This window comes from Ciona robusta, chromosome 9, assembly GCF_009617815.1.
Source record: "Ciona robusta chromosome 9, ASM961781v2".
Classification (NCBI taxonomy): domain Eukaryota; kingdom Metazoa; phylum Chordata; class Ascidiacea; order Phlebobranchia; family Cionidae; genus Ciona; species Ciona robusta.
In genome coordinates, this window is record NC_143243.1 from 6,263,336 (window position 1) to 6,280,876 (window position 17,541).

At 34.5% G+C, this 17,541-nt stretch overlaps 5 protein-coding genes across 8 annotated transcripts; 3 read left to right on the forward strand and 2 right to left on the reverse strand.

Annotated features, from left to right (window-relative positions):
- Nucleotides 1-22: 22 nt before the first annotated feature.
- On the reverse strand, nt 23-6,960 carry LOC149731677 (sequestosome-1-like). Of its 4 annotated transcripts, none has more exons than XM_089884584.1 (8): nt 6,824-6,960; nt 4,814-4,927; nt 4,219-4,380; nt 3,704-3,806; nt 1,904-2,104; nt 1,595-1,651; nt 1,410-1,463; nt 23-600 (listed from the first exon to the last, which is right to left on the reverse strand). In XM_089884584.1, the coding sequence occupies exons 1-8, from the start codon at nt 6,938-6,940 to the stop codon at nt 452-454; spliced, it is 957 nt and encodes a 318-aa protein (XP_089740710.1). In that variant the 5' UTR covers nt 6,941-6,960; the 3' UTR covers nt 23-451. The 4 variants fall into 4 exon arrangements, with proteins under 4 accessions (XP_089740710.1, XP_089740709.1, XP_089740707.1 ...); XM_089884583.1 differs by having other exon boundaries at nt 1,904-2,077; nt 4,778-4,927; XM_089884581.1 differs by having other exon boundaries at nt 1,904-2,101; nt 4,778-4,927.
- A 29-nt stretch (nt 6,961-6,989) lies between these two features.
- LOC149731678 (phosphatidylinositol transfer protein alpha isoform-like) lies at nt 6,990-8,993 on the reverse strand. The gene has a single exon (XM_089884586.1). The coding sequence runs from the start codon at nt 8,873-8,875 to the stop codon at nt 7,994-7,996; it is 882 nt and encodes a 293-aa protein (XP_089740712.1). The 5' UTR covers nt 8,876-8,993; the 3' UTR covers nt 6,990-7,993.
- A 384-nt stretch (nt 8,994-9,377) lies between these two features.
- On the forward strand, nt 9,378-12,656 carry LOC149731679 (sequestosome-1-like). Its single transcript, XM_089884576.1, has 7 exons — nt 9,378-9,715; nt 10,037-10,186; nt 10,290-10,502; nt 10,805-10,907; nt 11,143-11,328; nt 11,588-11,650; nt 11,875-12,656. The coding sequence occupies exons 1-7, from the start codon at nt 9,599-9,601 to the stop codon at nt 12,081-12,083; spliced, it is 1,041 nt and encodes a 346-aa protein (XP_089740702.1). The 5' UTR covers nt 9,378-9,598; the 3' UTR covers nt 12,084-12,656.
- Nucleotides 12,657-12,806: 150 nt separating this feature from the next.
- LOC149731680 (uncharacterized) lies at nt 12,807-14,740 on the forward strand. Its single transcript, XM_089884597.1, has 3 exons — nt 12,807-13,275; nt 13,634-13,869; nt 14,347-14,740. Exons 1-3 carry the CDS (start codon nt 13,107-13,109, stop codon nt 14,542-14,544), a joined length of 603 nt encoding a protein of 200 aa, XP_089740723.1. The 5' UTR covers nt 12,807-13,106; the 3' UTR covers nt 14,545-14,740.
- A 676-nt stretch (nt 14,741-15,416) lies between these two features.
- Nucleotides 15,417-17,336, forward strand: LOC149731681 (uncharacterized). Its single transcript, XM_089884595.1, has 3 exons — nt 15,417-15,873; nt 16,237-16,472; nt 16,943-17,336. Exons 1-3 carry the CDS (start codon nt 15,567-15,569, stop codon nt 17,138-17,140), a joined length of 741 nt encoding a protein of 246 aa, XP_089740721.1. The 5' UTR covers nt 15,417-15,566; the 3' UTR covers nt 17,141-17,336.
- The last annotated feature ends 205 nt before the right edge of the window (nt 17,337-17,541 follow it).

The following is a 17,541-nucleotide window of genomic DNA, read 5'->3' on the forward strand; positions in this document are numbered from 1 at the left end:
TAGTGCTAGCACAAAACAACAGTAGTTTGGATAAAGTTGTATTTAAAAAAGAAATGTCCAGAGACATGAAAGTAAAATATAAAGAATGAAACTAATCTGTACTATTATGGAATGAAAAAGTAATGTAAAAAGTTGTGTTCTGTGACTTTAGGCACATTTACAAACATATTCATTTTTTTTACTTTTTCTATGAAAAAGCGACACCACACCAAGTCACCTGCACTTATTCACAAAATTTACAAGTAAAATTTACAAAATTTATAATTTACAAATTTATGTCTAAAAGAAATATTCCGGCAATTTTAGTTTCGCGATATTGTTTTGTAAATTATAACTTTTGAACAATTTTTAAAAGTTAAAGAAACACCAGCTTATCTTAACTAATGAAAGATTTTTAAAAAATGTCAGTATAAGAAAACGTATTATTTGTTCAAAATGACTGAAACCCTTCTTACCCTCTACTGCCACGCGCTGGTTGCATTTTATCGAGAGCACGACTTATATCATAATCACAAGCACATAGAAGGTTAGCCAACCACCCACCATCATTGTTGAAACCCATTGCAAGGAGTTGGGTTAATGATTCAGCAAGTCGTGGGTCTGTGGGGTAAAAGAATGAATGTAACTTATTTATCGTCGCATGGCGAGGCAACCACACTACTTCTAATAGTGTTCTGTTTCATAAACCTTGTGCCCGCTCAGGGGGTTATCCCATATGTAGCTTACTTATCCTTGCTTAGTGGGACAACAATAGTAATTAAAACACAGGTGTTCTGTATCATCATATACCTAGAAAATCGATTCTTGACAGTTCCATTTAAAAAATATATTGATATAAAACAGTCCTTTAACTTTTAAAACCGTGGGTTAACTGCAGAAAATTTTGCAGCTTAAACGTGTTATTCGCACAAAATATATCAAACAACGATATAATTTACCTTAAATGTTATCATTTGTTGTATAAACGTAAACTTTTACCAATATACATAAAGTCTCTTTAGAGATTTGATAATTGTATTGCTTATATGGCTGGGTGATGCTTTTAACTTTTACTGTGGTATTAGTTATTGATTTTTTAATATCTTGCATGGACCTACATGAACCCCTATGTAGTATACCTTGAATGATTGCAACTTATTTGCAATAGTAATAATATACACCTGTAAAACCCTTCTATAGCATAGTACCTTTTATTGTTTGTTTTTTTAAATCACTAGTTGGTAATAAACACCACAATGTATGAGTGTATGATACAAAGTTAACCTAGTAGCTTTTTTTTATTGAAATTTAAACTGAAAGAATTTACATTTTGTAGGCATGTATGCTGACTACAGCGCAAACAAATTCATATCAAATAACGTTTCATCTAGATGGTACCTTATGTTATGTAACATGTTTGTACAACTTACTTTCAATTAGTGATCTGTTTGAAACTTCCAACCTTTCCATTTCAGCTTGCACACCTGTGAATATATCACATAGTAACCTATATTGTGTTGAAAATGTTGGTTTAAAGTAACTAACAGAAGGGAACTAACAGCAAAATAGTCGGAAATGGTAGCTAATGCAAGATAAAGTAAACAAAATCAATTACAGTTAGTGTCGTTTCCAGCTTGATTGGTTGGTTCATGAGCTTTGGAATCTGCATCACCTAAATGAATTGTAAAAGTGAGTAATCGGTGATAAAATCATTAAGTACAAACTATGAAAATATAATGTAAACACACATTGGTTATATATATGTTTACTGCAGTACTGTAGTGAACCAATACCTAGGAATGCTTTTCGTTTTCTTTCTGAATTTAGATAACCCATTAGTGAACACTAGGTTGGAGTAATTGTTGGTAAGTGTCTTTCCCCCAAAAAATACACCCACAAAAACTATTTCATTTTACAGTCTTACCTGGTTTGGGATTTTCATTCCTCTTGCTTTGAAATGTAGTTTTAGCTCCAGTGTTGCCGGATGAAGGATTCGGTTGGCTTTCTGTTGTGGAACATTGCTGTCTACGCCCATTATGTTCAACACTGACATCCACATCAATACCAAGGGGACGTAGAATCTCAGCCACCCCACTACCTACGTGGTGGAGGTATTGTTCACCTGCTGGATGATTATGAAGGCTGAAGCATATATAAAATAAAAGATGATATAACATCAGCCATACTAGAATAAAGAGTCACATTTTTGAAATATTATACGTCAGTGTTTTTTAATCTCTTTTAGGATTTAAATATAATAAATCTTTAGTAAAATATGGGGTGACATTGTTAAAATTGTGGATGAATACTTGCATGGCAATATAGCTACAAAAACTGTTAAAAATGCATTTGACATTAAAGAAATAAAAAGGCCAAATAAAGGTAATGTTTAATTGGTTTAAGTTATACTGTAATATAAACAGGTATAGTGTTATATTTAGCTTACATAATGTCTAACAATCAAGCTAGCTCTCTGTTAATCGAATACAATGATTAATATTGATTTTGGCTTAGTGGTTCATACGAGTCCCTTGTATTGAAGCTGTGGTTATATTGAACATTGACTTTGGTTCAAAAGGCAATTATCGAATCTTTATCATTGTCTACAGGGGTGGCAGTTATTGAATTGGTTGTCAGGGGGATTGGGAAAAGGCATAAATGTAATTGGGACATGTATTTATTTCATAATGGGTGCTATGCATAGTTGGCTTGTGGATCGGAAGTTATTGATTAACAAGTGAGATGCACAGACTTATTTGTTTGTGAGCCACAAACATTTGACACGTATAACACTGTCAGCAACTATCCTATGGTGACCATCGCTTTTTTTGAAACACAACAGATAAAACATTATTGACAAGTTACGCAACAAAGACTCAGTTAAAAGAAAACTATTGTGTTAAGACTTTAATTAACCACTGCTAGTGTTTTTATTGTGTGGTCTGTATGAGCAGTTGACATTATGTAAGCTTGCTTTAATTATAGCATTAGACCCTGGTCCTTAACCAATTCCACATCTGTAAAAAAAAATTGTTTGATTTTATTTCTATAATGTCATAAAGTATTTCCAACACTTTTTATAGCAATATTATTCCATACTGTCGCAAGCGTTCACCCACATTCTAGTTGCTGTAGATTGGTTGGTTCTATTTCACACATTACATCAACCAAGTTACCAACAGCATTTTTTAGTATATTGTATTCGCCACATTAATCAATTAGGTCCCCTATGTTTGACAACTATGAGTGTAACTGCCTTCTAATGCTAAAATTCCAAAGTTATCATGGATTGGTTTTACAATGATATATCACTCCTAACATACTAACACTACACTACACTACCTAATATATAACTATTGATTTTATGAGACCTGCTTGAAAAGACAAAATATCAATATTTAAGTAAAACTGAAAAACGTGTTGCATAGAATGTGATTTACAAATGCTATCCTTTTTAAAGACTATGTAAAATATTATTTTATGTTCCTTTCTACCCAATATGGCAATATGAATTGGTCCTTCTTAAGAATCTGAGATTTGCCAGAGTTTGCCAATTACCCCAACATAATATATTCTATATGCGTAAGGTCCAACAACTAGGCATGCCATGGGACCTGGGATTAGGCCAGAGTTGGCCCATTATCCCAACACCCAGGGATTCCAGCCAGAGTTGATCAATCCGCAACACTAATGCTACCTAGGTGCAATTTTATCTTAATCTTACCACTAGCTTCCTGTTGATATTGGTGTTGCTGTTGTTGTTGTTGTTGTTGTTGTTGATTATTAAAATGTTGTTGGCCCCATGACGCTTGGTAACTTGGTGGGAACTGAAATATAAAAAGTTTGTTATTTAATTTCTGTAAAGTTACGCTAAGAAACCTGTGTCATGTTTGTGAGTAATCAAAACAAACGACTCATTTGTTGTTTGTTATGCTACAATGGTAGGGCTAGCTTATACAAGGTAAACAATGATAATACATATGCATGCATGCAAGGTGAATGAACTCTATTTACAGGTAATGCTTTTGGCTACACCGATGTGTAACAAACATTGTAAAATGCACAACAAAACTTAAGTGACACTTCATATAAACAAACAATAGCATTGACTATAATACATTAAGAGTGCATATATATAAAATAAAATTCAAGTGAAAGTTTATTAATAAAGAAATTTGTATGGGCTAATGTATGTGGTGTTTACAAACAACAACAAAATATTTAAATTTGGACAATTACCATTGGTGGAAAACCTGCATACTGGTAAAATTGGGGTGGTTTGGTCCCATGTGATTCATGTTGTGCACGTCCATGATAAAAGTCATACGAAGGCGGTGCAATTCTCGGATCAGGACCAGATGAGGATGATGGCGGTATATTATCCTTTTCTGGGGGGTTGATCTGCAAAATAAGAAATTAAAGTTTAAATTTGTATACAATTTAATAGACTGTGGTATTTCATTACATAATTTTATTCCTTTTGCAGAGACTGTGCCATTTTTGGCATCATATATATCTCACAGAATACAATTTGTTAGACCTGATTGTTGTCAATTACTTATTTATTAACACTTGACCCTGAAATCCACATTTTTATCCATTATTTGGGTTAAGCAGGTTTTAGGCTGTGGAAACATTTACATTGCCACGTAACTTATGCAAACAGAGATGCTATTTGTCTTTTTAGGGGCTACTGATTGTTTCATACACCTCGTGTCTGCTTCTGCTGTGAATGATTTTTAATAAAAACAAAATTTTTAAAACTATAAATAAAACACCAACTCCAGACTTAATAAACCTTGATAAATATTTTCATCATATCATGCTTCCGAACCATAAGTGCATGCGTTAGTTCTTCATCTGTACTGAACCATACCATGTCACCATCTCCATCCTTCCACTGTAAGGAGAAACTCACTTCTTTTAAAGCTGGGAATAATAAAGAAACCTGTATCAAAAATAAATACATATTATATATATATATATTTACACTTTTTATAACTACCAAATTTTGGAATCCTATACACATGATGATTTTTTGAAACATTTTTTATATCTACCAATATTTTGATCAAAATATTTATTGGTAATTTTTTTAGGTAGAGATATCGTTTTAATAAAAATGTATGGGCACCAGACTAATACTGTTTTTATCATTCGTTGTTTTTATTATTTGCTTGTTAGGCAATAATTGAATGGAACTTATCTATCCGCATGTGGCAATGTCAGGATGTTATAACACAGGTGTTCGTAATAGTTATAGACATAAACCATAAACCATTATTTTAAATTACAAAAAGAGAATAATTACCATTTACAAAAAGTTAAAAAAATAGTTCCCCAAACATATATATACATGTGTGTTAATGTGTAGAACTGTACACATGTGGTAACTAAGACTAGGAGTTGTCATGTGCATTTCTCCCACACAGGTAAGCAAGTTAAGTCATGCCCACCAACCATAAAAAGGAGAAAAACTCATCCAGGCAGCTCACATTGCATGAGGGTATGCATTGCGCAACGTATAGCACGAAATATGATATCTATGTTAAAACCGAACAATTTACTCGATCTGGTATGTCAAAAATTAAAAAAAAACTGTAAAGTCACGAGGTAATGTAAAAACTGATGAGTATCTTCTAAAAATTCCCATGAGTTAAACAGTGCATAAAAAATGATTTTAAAAACTTGACATTTCTCCCAACTCAGATTACACAAAACACGATTTTCTGTTTTATTCAGCCAGAACAGTAACTAAGTCATTTTAACCATAGACTTGCTATGGCATATATGAATGTTAGGTTTTGAGGAAGCTTGCTACACTTGCATACATACATTATACTTAAAATGAACTTTTATTCATATATTATATTTTACTTTAAAACTAAATGTCTGCTTATTATTTATTTATATATTTATATAGGCTATTTAGGCATAATATTTTACTCAAAAAATAAACTACATTCATAAATTATAATTATTTTCTTTCTAAATTCACTGTACGTACAACTTTTAGGTACAATCTTGAAGATCGTAATAATAAACTTTTAGCATAAAAATAACTCAAACAGTTTCATTTAATTAGAACATTGATAATTCTAACATTAATATGTGCCCTCCATTAGAGTAACCATCATTTATTTTTATTCCATTACAGTTGTTATTTACCAATAGGCCTGATGCTTTATAAATTATTATACAGTGTGTTTTAGTATGAAGTGGTAAAGCATAAAACATTGTGTTAAAATGTTGATTAGTTTTTGTTAGAAATGATTAGGCTATATAACTCAATTAACAGTAAACGGTTTCTTAGGAAATGTTTATTGTTTACTATAAGTTAACTACAATATATCAGCCACAAAGCAATATGTCACTCAAACGGATATTCACTATAGTAAACAGGTTTCTGTATTGTAACAGGAGTATTCTGCTTCATGATATGGATGGCATGGGGTTTAAAAGGTAATTGGAGACATGTATTGGTAATCGATCATATAGTATAATGCACACATAGCATGAGTGATGCAGAGCCATTGTTGTGTTGGTTTCAACACTTCAAGGAATATTATATCTGACCAAAATAATAGCACTCAAAATTTAGAAAATCTAAAACTGCAACATAGTTTAAAATTAAAGATGGCAGCTTTTTTAAATTGTCCTATATAGTCAAGCTAATATACTGTATTAATATTTATGCAGCTTTTATAGCTGTCCTTTCTCCATGGTAGGATTAAGAGTCTTATTTTATGGTTTAGTTGCAGATTTTACGAGCAGACTACTGACTTTTCAGGGAATTTCCAGGTTTTAAAACATAAATACAGTGAACTACTCAAAACAAACAAACCTTTTTATAAAGGTATTCATAGTTTGTTGCCACATCTGAGTCCAGCGTGAACCGACGGATTTCTGTTGGTTTTTCAGGCTTGCTGTTATACAAATATGCCTTGCATTGTACTGCCATAGCTGTGTGTGGTCATATGTTTACTTTTATCAAAAAGATTCCTACACGGCTAGTAGAAATAAAATAATGCTCAAAGTATTCAACGACTGTAACAGCACAATCAGTGACAATTGATCAAACTTTACAATACACAACATTTAAATTGGGTTTGAAATTGTGTGCGAAACAGATGTTTATGCAGTCAATGCGAATTACTTTTGAGTACAATATCTCCAGCACAATGTTCTCTATATCGCATGGGGCTAACAGTTTAACTGGGCGATGAATACATGTTTATGTGTGGGAGAGAGAAAGTACGGAATCAAACGCAATAAAACGTAATTCCACAGCATTGGGTGATACAAACAAAATGTAGTTATCATTAGGTAACAGGTAGGTACTGTTTTTTGAATGAAGTTCAGTTGGATTTTAAGAATGCATGAAAACTATGGGGAAAATTGAAACTGTGACTTGTAGATACAGAACAAAATACATTGGAGATTAAGTTATGAAAATAACCAACTAATTTACATTGTTTTATTAGTTATTATAACAACTAGTAAAAAGTTTTATTTTATAATGAGGCAATGAACATCTTTACCAACGCATTGCCTTCTGTTTATTTATATCTAACACCCTAAAGTGCATAGAATTAAAATTATTATAAATCTATACGTTGGGTAAAGTATTAGACTTTAATTTACAGATTATTTCATAAAATTGACTTAGCTAAATAATAGAATGCACAAAATAACTAATGTAGCAAAACCTATATCATGAATATCACAAGTAACAATCGCTCACAAAACAAAAGCTGTTTTTAGTGAAATATTGTTACATCAACTAACATACTACACAGGTTATAGTTGCTTATAACAGCCTACACAGATGAAGTCAGTTGAATTTAAACACTACATAAATATGCAGCAATAAGGAAATTTACAGCAGACACAAGATTTCGCAATTGCCTAGATTTCACTGAGTGTCGAATTGGTCTTGTGCTAATGGAAGTTGGTTATCAATCATTGCTTTGTAATCATTTTATCATAAGGTTTAACGCGTTTTCAATTAAGTTTAAGTCTTCTTTGCATCGGGGTCCTCCACCACGGTACCACGGATGCATCCTTGCTCCCGGATCCGATCCAGCTCCTTCTTAATCTCATCCTCAATCCTTCTGATGTCCACCATTGTCATCCCATGGTAGTTATCCATCCAACAAACCACTTGTCGATGGAAGTTGGTGAAAAGCCGACGCTCTTGGTTATGGATGAACTTTTCGATGCGGTTTTGGAACCCCAGCCACTTAAACTTGACTGTTACCAGCTTGTAAGCGCACATAACTGCTGGACGCTGGATCCCAGCACCAGGTTCTTGGTTATCATAGATCTGTTTTTGCATACGCATGTGTTCGATCCAGTTGGGGCCAAATGGGCCACGGCCTGCCTTTTGTGAAGTGAATTTACTTGGATCAAACTCTGGTTTATAGTCTGCACTCCTAACAACATCGTTCGCAATATCTATGGTGATCACTTCCCTATCCTTCAGTTGCTTCGGTGTGAGATTATGAACATTTTCAGATTCACCTACATCATCAGCATGATAAGATTGAATAACGATTTGAAAATTATCCTTCATGTAGCCGGGGTTGGTGAACTCAGTCCGACATGAAGGATAAGCATTCCATGCCTCTTCCTTGGCGCTGAGCGAACCAGTCGGGGCAAACAGTCTAATAAAGCCAGGAACCCGGGAAGCGAAGTGATAAATCTTATTGGTATACTGTCCACTTTCAACAGTTCCATTTTCTAATGTTTTCGTATACGGTTCGTTGTTTAGAACTTCAATACCCTCCCCACCGCCAGTTTCATTCTTACTCGCTTCTGCCACGGACCAAAGTTGGGCAACTTGGTATTCTTCGACCGTCATCGGTAAAATAACTCGATATTCTTTAATAATCATGGTTAAATTCGGATTTCCTAGTCGTATTTAATAAAGCAACTAAACACTAAACGAAACAGCTGGGCGCTGGCGATTCAGTTCCTCTGTGACGTCGTGGTCCCGTGACCAGATACGAAAATGAGGGTTATTTCCCTAAAACACGACATAACCCCAGTAGTTTTTTAATTTATCGACACTAAAAATTCATTTTACATTCCTAAGTGAAATATAAAGTAATAAATATGTAATTTTAATTGTTATATATTAAGTATACATTAGACCTCGTATGGTATTGGACGCAGAAAACACATTACAAGCATGAACAAAACTAAAGCAATACGAGAGTTTTTAAAACAATAAAATATTTAAGTGTTCAAAACTAACGTAATATTAGGATTTAAAAAACATTTTACCTAACAAAGTTATAAAATATTACGCAATAAAACGAAAGTTCCGAAACATTGTTTCTATGAAACCGGGAACTTCCCTGGGAAATGCTGAATCATGGTCACGTGATATTTGGGCAAAACAAGTCATCGCACTGTGAAGTAAATATGGTGAAATTATCAATTCTTGCGACTCATGTATGCGGAACTCGTGGTCGAGACGTTTCTAGAAGCATAAGGTAAGCTATAAAGCAGAGAGTATTCGGATACCGCACCACACAAGAAAAGAAGACGACAGCTCAGCACTCAGCAGAGAAAATCTACTTTTTTTCGACAGAGGAAATTATCAAAAAAAGACATGGCAATGCAATACAAAGCGTTCCTGTACACTGATCATCCAAACAGAGCAAAGGAAATCAGAAGATTTGTCGTGGACCATGATGTGGCTTCAAGTTATGAATATTTAAGACGAAAGGTGAATATGTTCATGTAATGGGGCATGTACAGTATAAGCCTACTCCCTAGCCAATACTCCAGGTGTTTTTAGTTTTATAATCATATATGAAGATAACTCTAAAATATGAATATGTGAGCAAAAAATAAAAAATGAGTGGCTATATTTGCTGGTTGGCACATTGTCAATTCTAACTGCTGTATCTGTTTCTTGTGCATATAAATGTTACTTTGGCTGTACTATTTATGCATTTATACTAGGTAGCCTACTCAAGGTTAGACCTACCCTTATTTTTACAGGTCATGCAATTATACCTTCTTAACATGAAATCTCTCCTCCCAGGTTTCCACAGTTTTCCCGAACTTGGGCGAGGACAACTTTGCCCTCCAGTGGCAAGATAATGAGGGCGACATCATCTGGTTAAATTCTGACGAGGAGTTGCTTCAAGCTCTCGGTCAATCTACCGAAGATATTTTCAAGCTTTATATTAAGGTAAGATGTTGTTTGTTTTATTAACTGGTAGCTACAGACTTAGGTAATTACCTTATGTATTCAATTTTTACCCAAATCTATAATTATTATGTTTTCAATCTAGGAAAGCTCCACTTCTCAATCCCAGGAAAAGAAACCAGATTTCTGTCAATATCAACAGCAGTTCCAAGGTTTTCCACCATGGGGTAATGGGGGTTGGAATAGACGGGGCAGGGGTGGACGATGCCCACAGTGGGGCCCACCACCCTTTGCACAGATGCCAGGTTTCTTTGCCGCTGGTCAATTTGGACCTTGTTTTGGTCCACCTCCACAACAAGTAAGGTTTAATATGAATTATATGTTACACAAATAAAAGTTGTGGTAAATTCTGTTGGTCTATCATGGCCCATGGGACCTAATATTTAGGCCAGAGTTTGCTTAACTAAGATCTAAGAATAAAAAAGGCTTGTTACTACTGAATAAAAAAAACAATCACCAACAATGTTACATTAATGGTAACTCGTAAGCTGGCACATGGTGTATGAAACAGAACATCTGTGTTATAACGGCCCACAACGCGAGTATAAACAACTTACATTCATTCCTTTGTGCTCACACATGCATTACTTTAACCCTCAGGCCCCCAAACCATCTAAAGACGACAAACAATCAACTTCCGATGACAAACCAACTTCATCAAACAACCAATCTCAATCCCAGAACACACCCAACCAATTCAACGGTAAGTTCATTATTTAAATCACCTGTAAAGCAGGAAATAGCAACAAAATCTGATGTTTTTGTTTTAATTTCATCACCCCTTCTGTTACTGACATCAAATAAAAACAGTTTTTCACTGGGTTTTAAATTTGGTCTCATTTGAAAATGAAAGTTTTTTTGGATATAAATTTAGTAAAACTAACTATTATAAAAATTTGATATTTTCTTTTTAATAAACTTGGTGACTTATTACACAGGTGAGGAATATTTGCAGAACGTTGGGAAAGCAGTTTCCGACTTCCTTCATCCGTTCGAGATAGATGTTGACATCGATGTAAAAACTCCGGGTGGGAAAGATGGATCTTCGAATAAACCAACATCCGGAGCCGAGGATCCTTCTGCATCCGAGGAAGGAGGATCGGATGGAAAGAAGAAAGAGACGGGTAAGGGAGTGATGAGCTTTAAAATGTGTTTTACTCTTTATATTCTATATGGGTGAGGTTCTTATCAAGGACCCGGAATTTAAGCCAGAATTGGCTCATTATCCCAACATTTTATATGCACATTCCTTTCATATGGGTGAGATGCTACAGCGAGACATGCTATGGGATCTGGAATTGAGCTCAAAGTTACTCATTACCCCATAACTTGTTTAAAAATTGTTACAAAATAAAGAATTAATTAATTTTTTTTTTCTTTTAGAGTCTAGTGGAAGTGAAGAAATGGAGTGGACATTTGTAAAAAAAAATAAAACTTGTGGAAAAGGTGAGATTTTACTGTTTTATTGAGAATGTATTACTATAGTTCATATTTTAAGCATTTTTAGGAAATTATTTGTATGTTTCTACTTATGGTATAACTGTAAACAATTCTTTGGTATAACTGTAAACAATTCTTAACTAACCCAGGAATGTAAATCCAGTCAGATAGCGATTATTTATATAAAATTGAAAAAAATAAAGTTAACAACCAAATTTAAACTATTTTAGAGGGCAAACCAGACGACAAACCAGACAACAAACCAGCTTCAACTGAAACACCGGATGATAACCCACGACTTGCTGAATCATTAACCCAACTCCTTGCAATGGGTTTCAACAATGATGGTGGGTGGTTGGCTAACCTTCTACGTGCTTGTGATTATGATATAAGTCGTGCTCTCGATAAAATGCAACCAGCGCGTGGCAGTAGAGAGTAGAGCATGTTTGTTTAAATCATTTTATCTTTATGTATATATCATGTTATGTATATATATGGTGTAACAGTTTTAAGGCTCCCTCTTTTTGAAATGATGTAACAGTTTTAGATCGTAAAATAATGTTATCTGGTGATGGTTTAATAAGTTTAAAGTTCTTTTTTCAAATATTATTTAACACTCAGTATTCCATTTTAAAATCGTTTTTAACGTACAGTACTGTGGGGTAAGATGGATAGCATAAGCACATTATATCTCCTCTTTTCCAATCATGTTTTTATAAATTAACATCGCTCTTTTAGAGTCTTGAAGATATGGTTAATTAATTCTATAAATATTCTTTGTTTACTACCAAATGGGAAGATCAAAAGAATAAAAACATGGACCATCTTACCCCAACCTACTATATGAGAACAATTTTATTTTTGGGTGTTTTAAAATGATTTTTTTTTTCAAATTTTATTGGCCTATTCTGTAATGATTTATTATGTACATGAACCTTGTGTTTACATTTGCTGGTGTGTGAGTGTCAATATATAATCATGTATCAATAAAACTTCATGTTACAAGCAAAAATACATCTCTTGAAATGTATGGATACTATTAAAATTTGTTGTAATATTAAACCCTGAACACATTAACTAAAACCAGCATATCAGTATCGAACGCTGTGCTAAGTACTTGGAAAGGTGCCGGTTTTAAATAATTGCATGGCGTATAAACGCATCAGCAACTGCCAAAGGAGAATCGTTCATTATAGAAAATATGCCCTACATTGAGAATATGGCGCATTGGTACAAATTTAACCGTTTTCATACAAATTGTGGAAAATGAATTGCCAAAACTTGGCATATTGCCTTCAATAACCGTGTGAACTACATGTTTACTTTCATTTCCCACGTGAAAAAACAGCGCATTTGAAAATGTTCAACAATTAGGTGTTTTGGGCTTTCAAATTATTTTGTGGTATTTTGAGCGTACGTTCTTGAGTATAAGCGAAGCGTCAGTTTATGTTAATTAAACAAGATGATTTACAAATGTGCGTTGGTTTTGTCTATTTGTTTACTTCAAGTGGTTCGTTCAGACTCACTGCTGAGTTGTCAGGTTGTAACAGAAGGATTGGAAAGTGAAACACAAAACCAATGCAACTGTACATTTGTTCGAAGCTTAATTCAACAAGCCATTAATAATGCAAGTAAGAAGGAGGCTGGATTGTTTTCATTTTGATAAAAAAGTAAAGGCACCTATGTAGATATATAGTCGTATCAAAAGCGTATATATAGCTTTGGCATAAATCTCAAGTCCTCTGGCTTACGTCGCTGTAAGTCTGTAAGACCTCGCCCATATAAAACATAATGTGCATATACAATGTTGCTGGGGTAATAGGTCATTTCTGGCCAAATCCTATGGCATATACGTCGCTGCAAGACCTCAACCATATAAATTGGAAATAAAGAGGTTTTGACAGTATATATATCGTATCGACATGCTCGACGTTTACAGACTATACATTATTTAATTCGTTCTAAGCCACACGTATATGTCCCACGCAGAGAAATGCAGTGGCGTGGTATACGAGGGAAGATGTATTCGTTTCATTTACACAAGTGGTTACGGCATGTCGAAGCCTGATGCAAGGAACATGTGTGTTTACCATGGTGGAACACTGGTGGATATTTTGAACCAAGAAATGTTCAACTTAATCTACAACTACGCTAAGGAGGCGTGGGATGCTTATATTGATCGGAACGTGAATTACGTTGAAATCTGGTTGGCTTCTGTATATGAGGTTTGTATAGTGATGTGTATAATATATAGGGTGGGAGAAGATGGGACACCTTTTCATTTTAGTTCCTCATCCACTTTGGTAGTAAACAAAAAAAATTAATTGAAAATTAAAGAATTATAAAATCGTATCTTTACAACTTAATTTTTTTAATTAATTTTTTAATTGTTAAAAACACGATAAGAAAGTATAGGATATTACATGCAAACAGTATCCATCTTACCCCACACTATACTATATATAAATATGCGCAACCTCTTCGTTTGTCTAAAACCAGTATAAGCGTGCAAGAAATGCGTTTAAAAACGTATATATAATCACAAGATGAATGATTGTAATTTATTTATCCTCTAAATTTATTATTATCTGTTATAAATACGATCAAAATATTATGTGATAACGGTATTCTACCCCATCCTACTATATTTATATGCGCAACCCCTGTTAAGACATGCATTAAACAATATTACATAAATATAGGATGGTTCAATTCGTTCCTCTACAACCGGGGAGCCCATCTACACCACATGGCACCCTGGGTTTCCAACACACATAACAGGGTTTCACTCCGTTGGTCTCGTAGTAGCTACCAAAGCTTCTCGTGGCAGTTTGCATGGAATGTTCAACCATGCTCCCAATCATCCATATCTGGTCCCACTGTGCTCGTTTACAATTTAAATGTAAATGTTACCGAGAAGGGGGAAGTTTACATGCAGTTGATGTGATGTATTGTACATAATACTTATAGGCTACACTTGGAACTAGTGAAATCATAATTATTGGCCTTGAGCAATGTTCATTTACTGTCTTGTACAACACACATGCTTAGAAGGTAATAACAGTATTAAGTTAAAATAAAAATTAAAACCCTGTATCATTTGGTTATACGATTTGAACGTTTTTAGCCACTGGCCGCCATCGGGGATTTTCAAACAGTAGTATCAAGTGCTCTAATGTATTTGCGTCGTTGGTTTATCGGATTCGCAAGTACGGCCACTTAGGTAATCACCTGTTTCGTGTTTAAATATACAATTTTTATAATTTGGCGAGCTCGGGCGGTTACACAAAATGAAGGATTCTGTTACGAAAAAGTGTGTGGTCCGGGACGCTGCTCTAACGGCATGTCGCTACTGACCAGACCGATGTAGACTTAGTATCACATTTCAAAGTTGGTATAATAAAAAGATAAGAACATGCGGGACTCGTTCTTACTTGACACAATAACCAATTAACGCACCATCGGTTTTTGATCACTATACGCCCAACAAGAACTGCCGACCTTGTACAAATCGTAACTTTGCACTATAAAGCAAGAATAACTAACTTACCATTTTTTAATTTGTTTACTTTATGTTTCAACATAATATTTCGATTTGAATAACTTTTCGTTTAAATAATTTTACTTATAAGATGTAGCATGTGTTATATCTCTGTCATTAAGCCTGTATACAGTCATATTACTGGAAATCTGTGACGTATTTTCACTGCCGTAAGCAAGTTTACAGCAACGAAATTTCCGAGATCGCCGCTTATCGTTATAGTAACCGTGAGAAAGTAAATTCATCGTAATTCCCATGCTGTATGTACTTCTAGATATTAAAGATTGAGACTTATACATGCACACGTATATATACCTGCGCATTAAACTGTTATAAAGTGCTCATGGAATTGGACGATTCTTGAAATAACAGTCAGGATTGATGGTATCATTCGTCTCTTACTATTTGAATAGGATACTATGTGTCATTTTAGGCAAAATATATATCTCACGAAATACAATTCATTTTAGGCTTGATTTTTGTTTGTTGCGTATCTGGCACATGATCGGCAAAATGTTTAGACCATTTATAGCACTGGTGTTCCTTGCTCTATGTTTGTTACAAGTGGTTCGTTCAGACTCACTGCTGAGTTGCCAGGTTGTAACAGAAGGATTGGAAAGTGAAACACAAAACCAATGCACCTGTACATTTGTTCGAAGCTTGATTCAACAAGCCATTAATAATGCAAGTAAGAAGGAGGCTGGATTGTTTTCATTTTGATAAAAAAGTAAAGGCATCTATGTAGATATATAGTCGTATCAAAAGCGTAGGCTATATATAGCTTTGGCATAAATCTCAAGTCCTCTGGCTTACTTCGCTGTAAGTCTGTAAGACCTCGCCCATATAAAACATAATGTGCATATACAATGTTGCTGGGGTAATAGGTCATTTCTGGCCAAATCCTATGGCATATACGTCGCTGCAAGACCTCAACCATATAAATTGAAAATAAAGAGGTTTTGACAGTATATATATCGTATCGACATGCTCGACGTTTACAGACTATACATTATTTAATTCGTTGTAAGCTACACGTATATGTCCCACGCAGAGAAATGCAGTGGTGTGGTATACGGGGGAAGATGTATTCGTTTCATTTACACAAGTGGTTACGGCATGTCGAAGTCTGATGCAAGGAACATGTGTGTTTACCATGGTGGAACACTGGTGGATATTTTGAACCAAGAAATGTTCAACTTAATCTACAACTACGCTAAGGAGGCGTGGGATGCCTATATTGATCGGAACGTGAATTACGTTGAAATCTGGTTGGCTTCTGTATATGAGGTTTGTATAGTGATGTGTATAATATATAGGGTGGGAGAAGATGGGACACCTTTTCATTTTAGTTCCTCGTCCACTTTGGTAGTAAACAAAGAAAATTTCAAGAATTATAAAATCGTATCTTTACAACTTAATTTTTTTTTAATTAATTTTTTAATTGTTAAAAACACGATAAGAAAGTATAGGATATTACATGCAAACAGTATCCATCTTACCCCACACTACTATATATAAATATGCGCAACCTCTTCGTATGTCTAAAAACCAGTATAAGCGTGCAAGAAATGCGTTTAAAAACGTATATATAATCACAAGATGAATGATTGTAATTTATTTATTCTCTAAGTTTATTATTATCTGTTATAAATACGATCAGAATATTATGTGATAACGGTATTCTACCCCATCCTACTATATTTATATGCGCAACCCCTGTTAAGACATGCATTAAACAATATATTACATAAATATAGGATGGTTCAATTCGTTCCTCTACAACCGGGGAGCCCATCTACACCACATGGCACCCTGGGTTTCCAACACACATAACAGGGTTTCACTCCGTTGGTCTCGTAGTAGCTACCAAAGCTTCTCGTGGCAGTTTGCATGGAATGTACAACCATGCTCCCAATCATCCATATCTGGTCCCACTGTGCTCGTTTACAATTTAAATGTAAATGTTACCGAGAAGGGGGAAGTTTACATGCAGTTGATGTGATGTATTGTACATAATACTTATAGGCTACACTTGGAACTAGTGAAATCATAATTATTGGCCTTGAGCAATGTTCATTTACTGTCTTGTACAACACACATGCTTAGAAGGTAATAACAGTATTAAGTTAAAATAAAAATTAAAACCCTGTATCATTTGGTTATACGATTTGAACGTTTTTAGCCACTGGCCGCCATCGGGGATTTTCAAACAGTAGTATCAAGTGCTCTAATGTATTTGCGTCGTTGGTTTATCGGATTCGCAAGTACGGCCACTTAGGTAATCACCTGTTTCGTGTTTAAATATACAATTTTTATAATTTGGCGAGCTCGGGCGGTTACACAAAATGAAGGATTC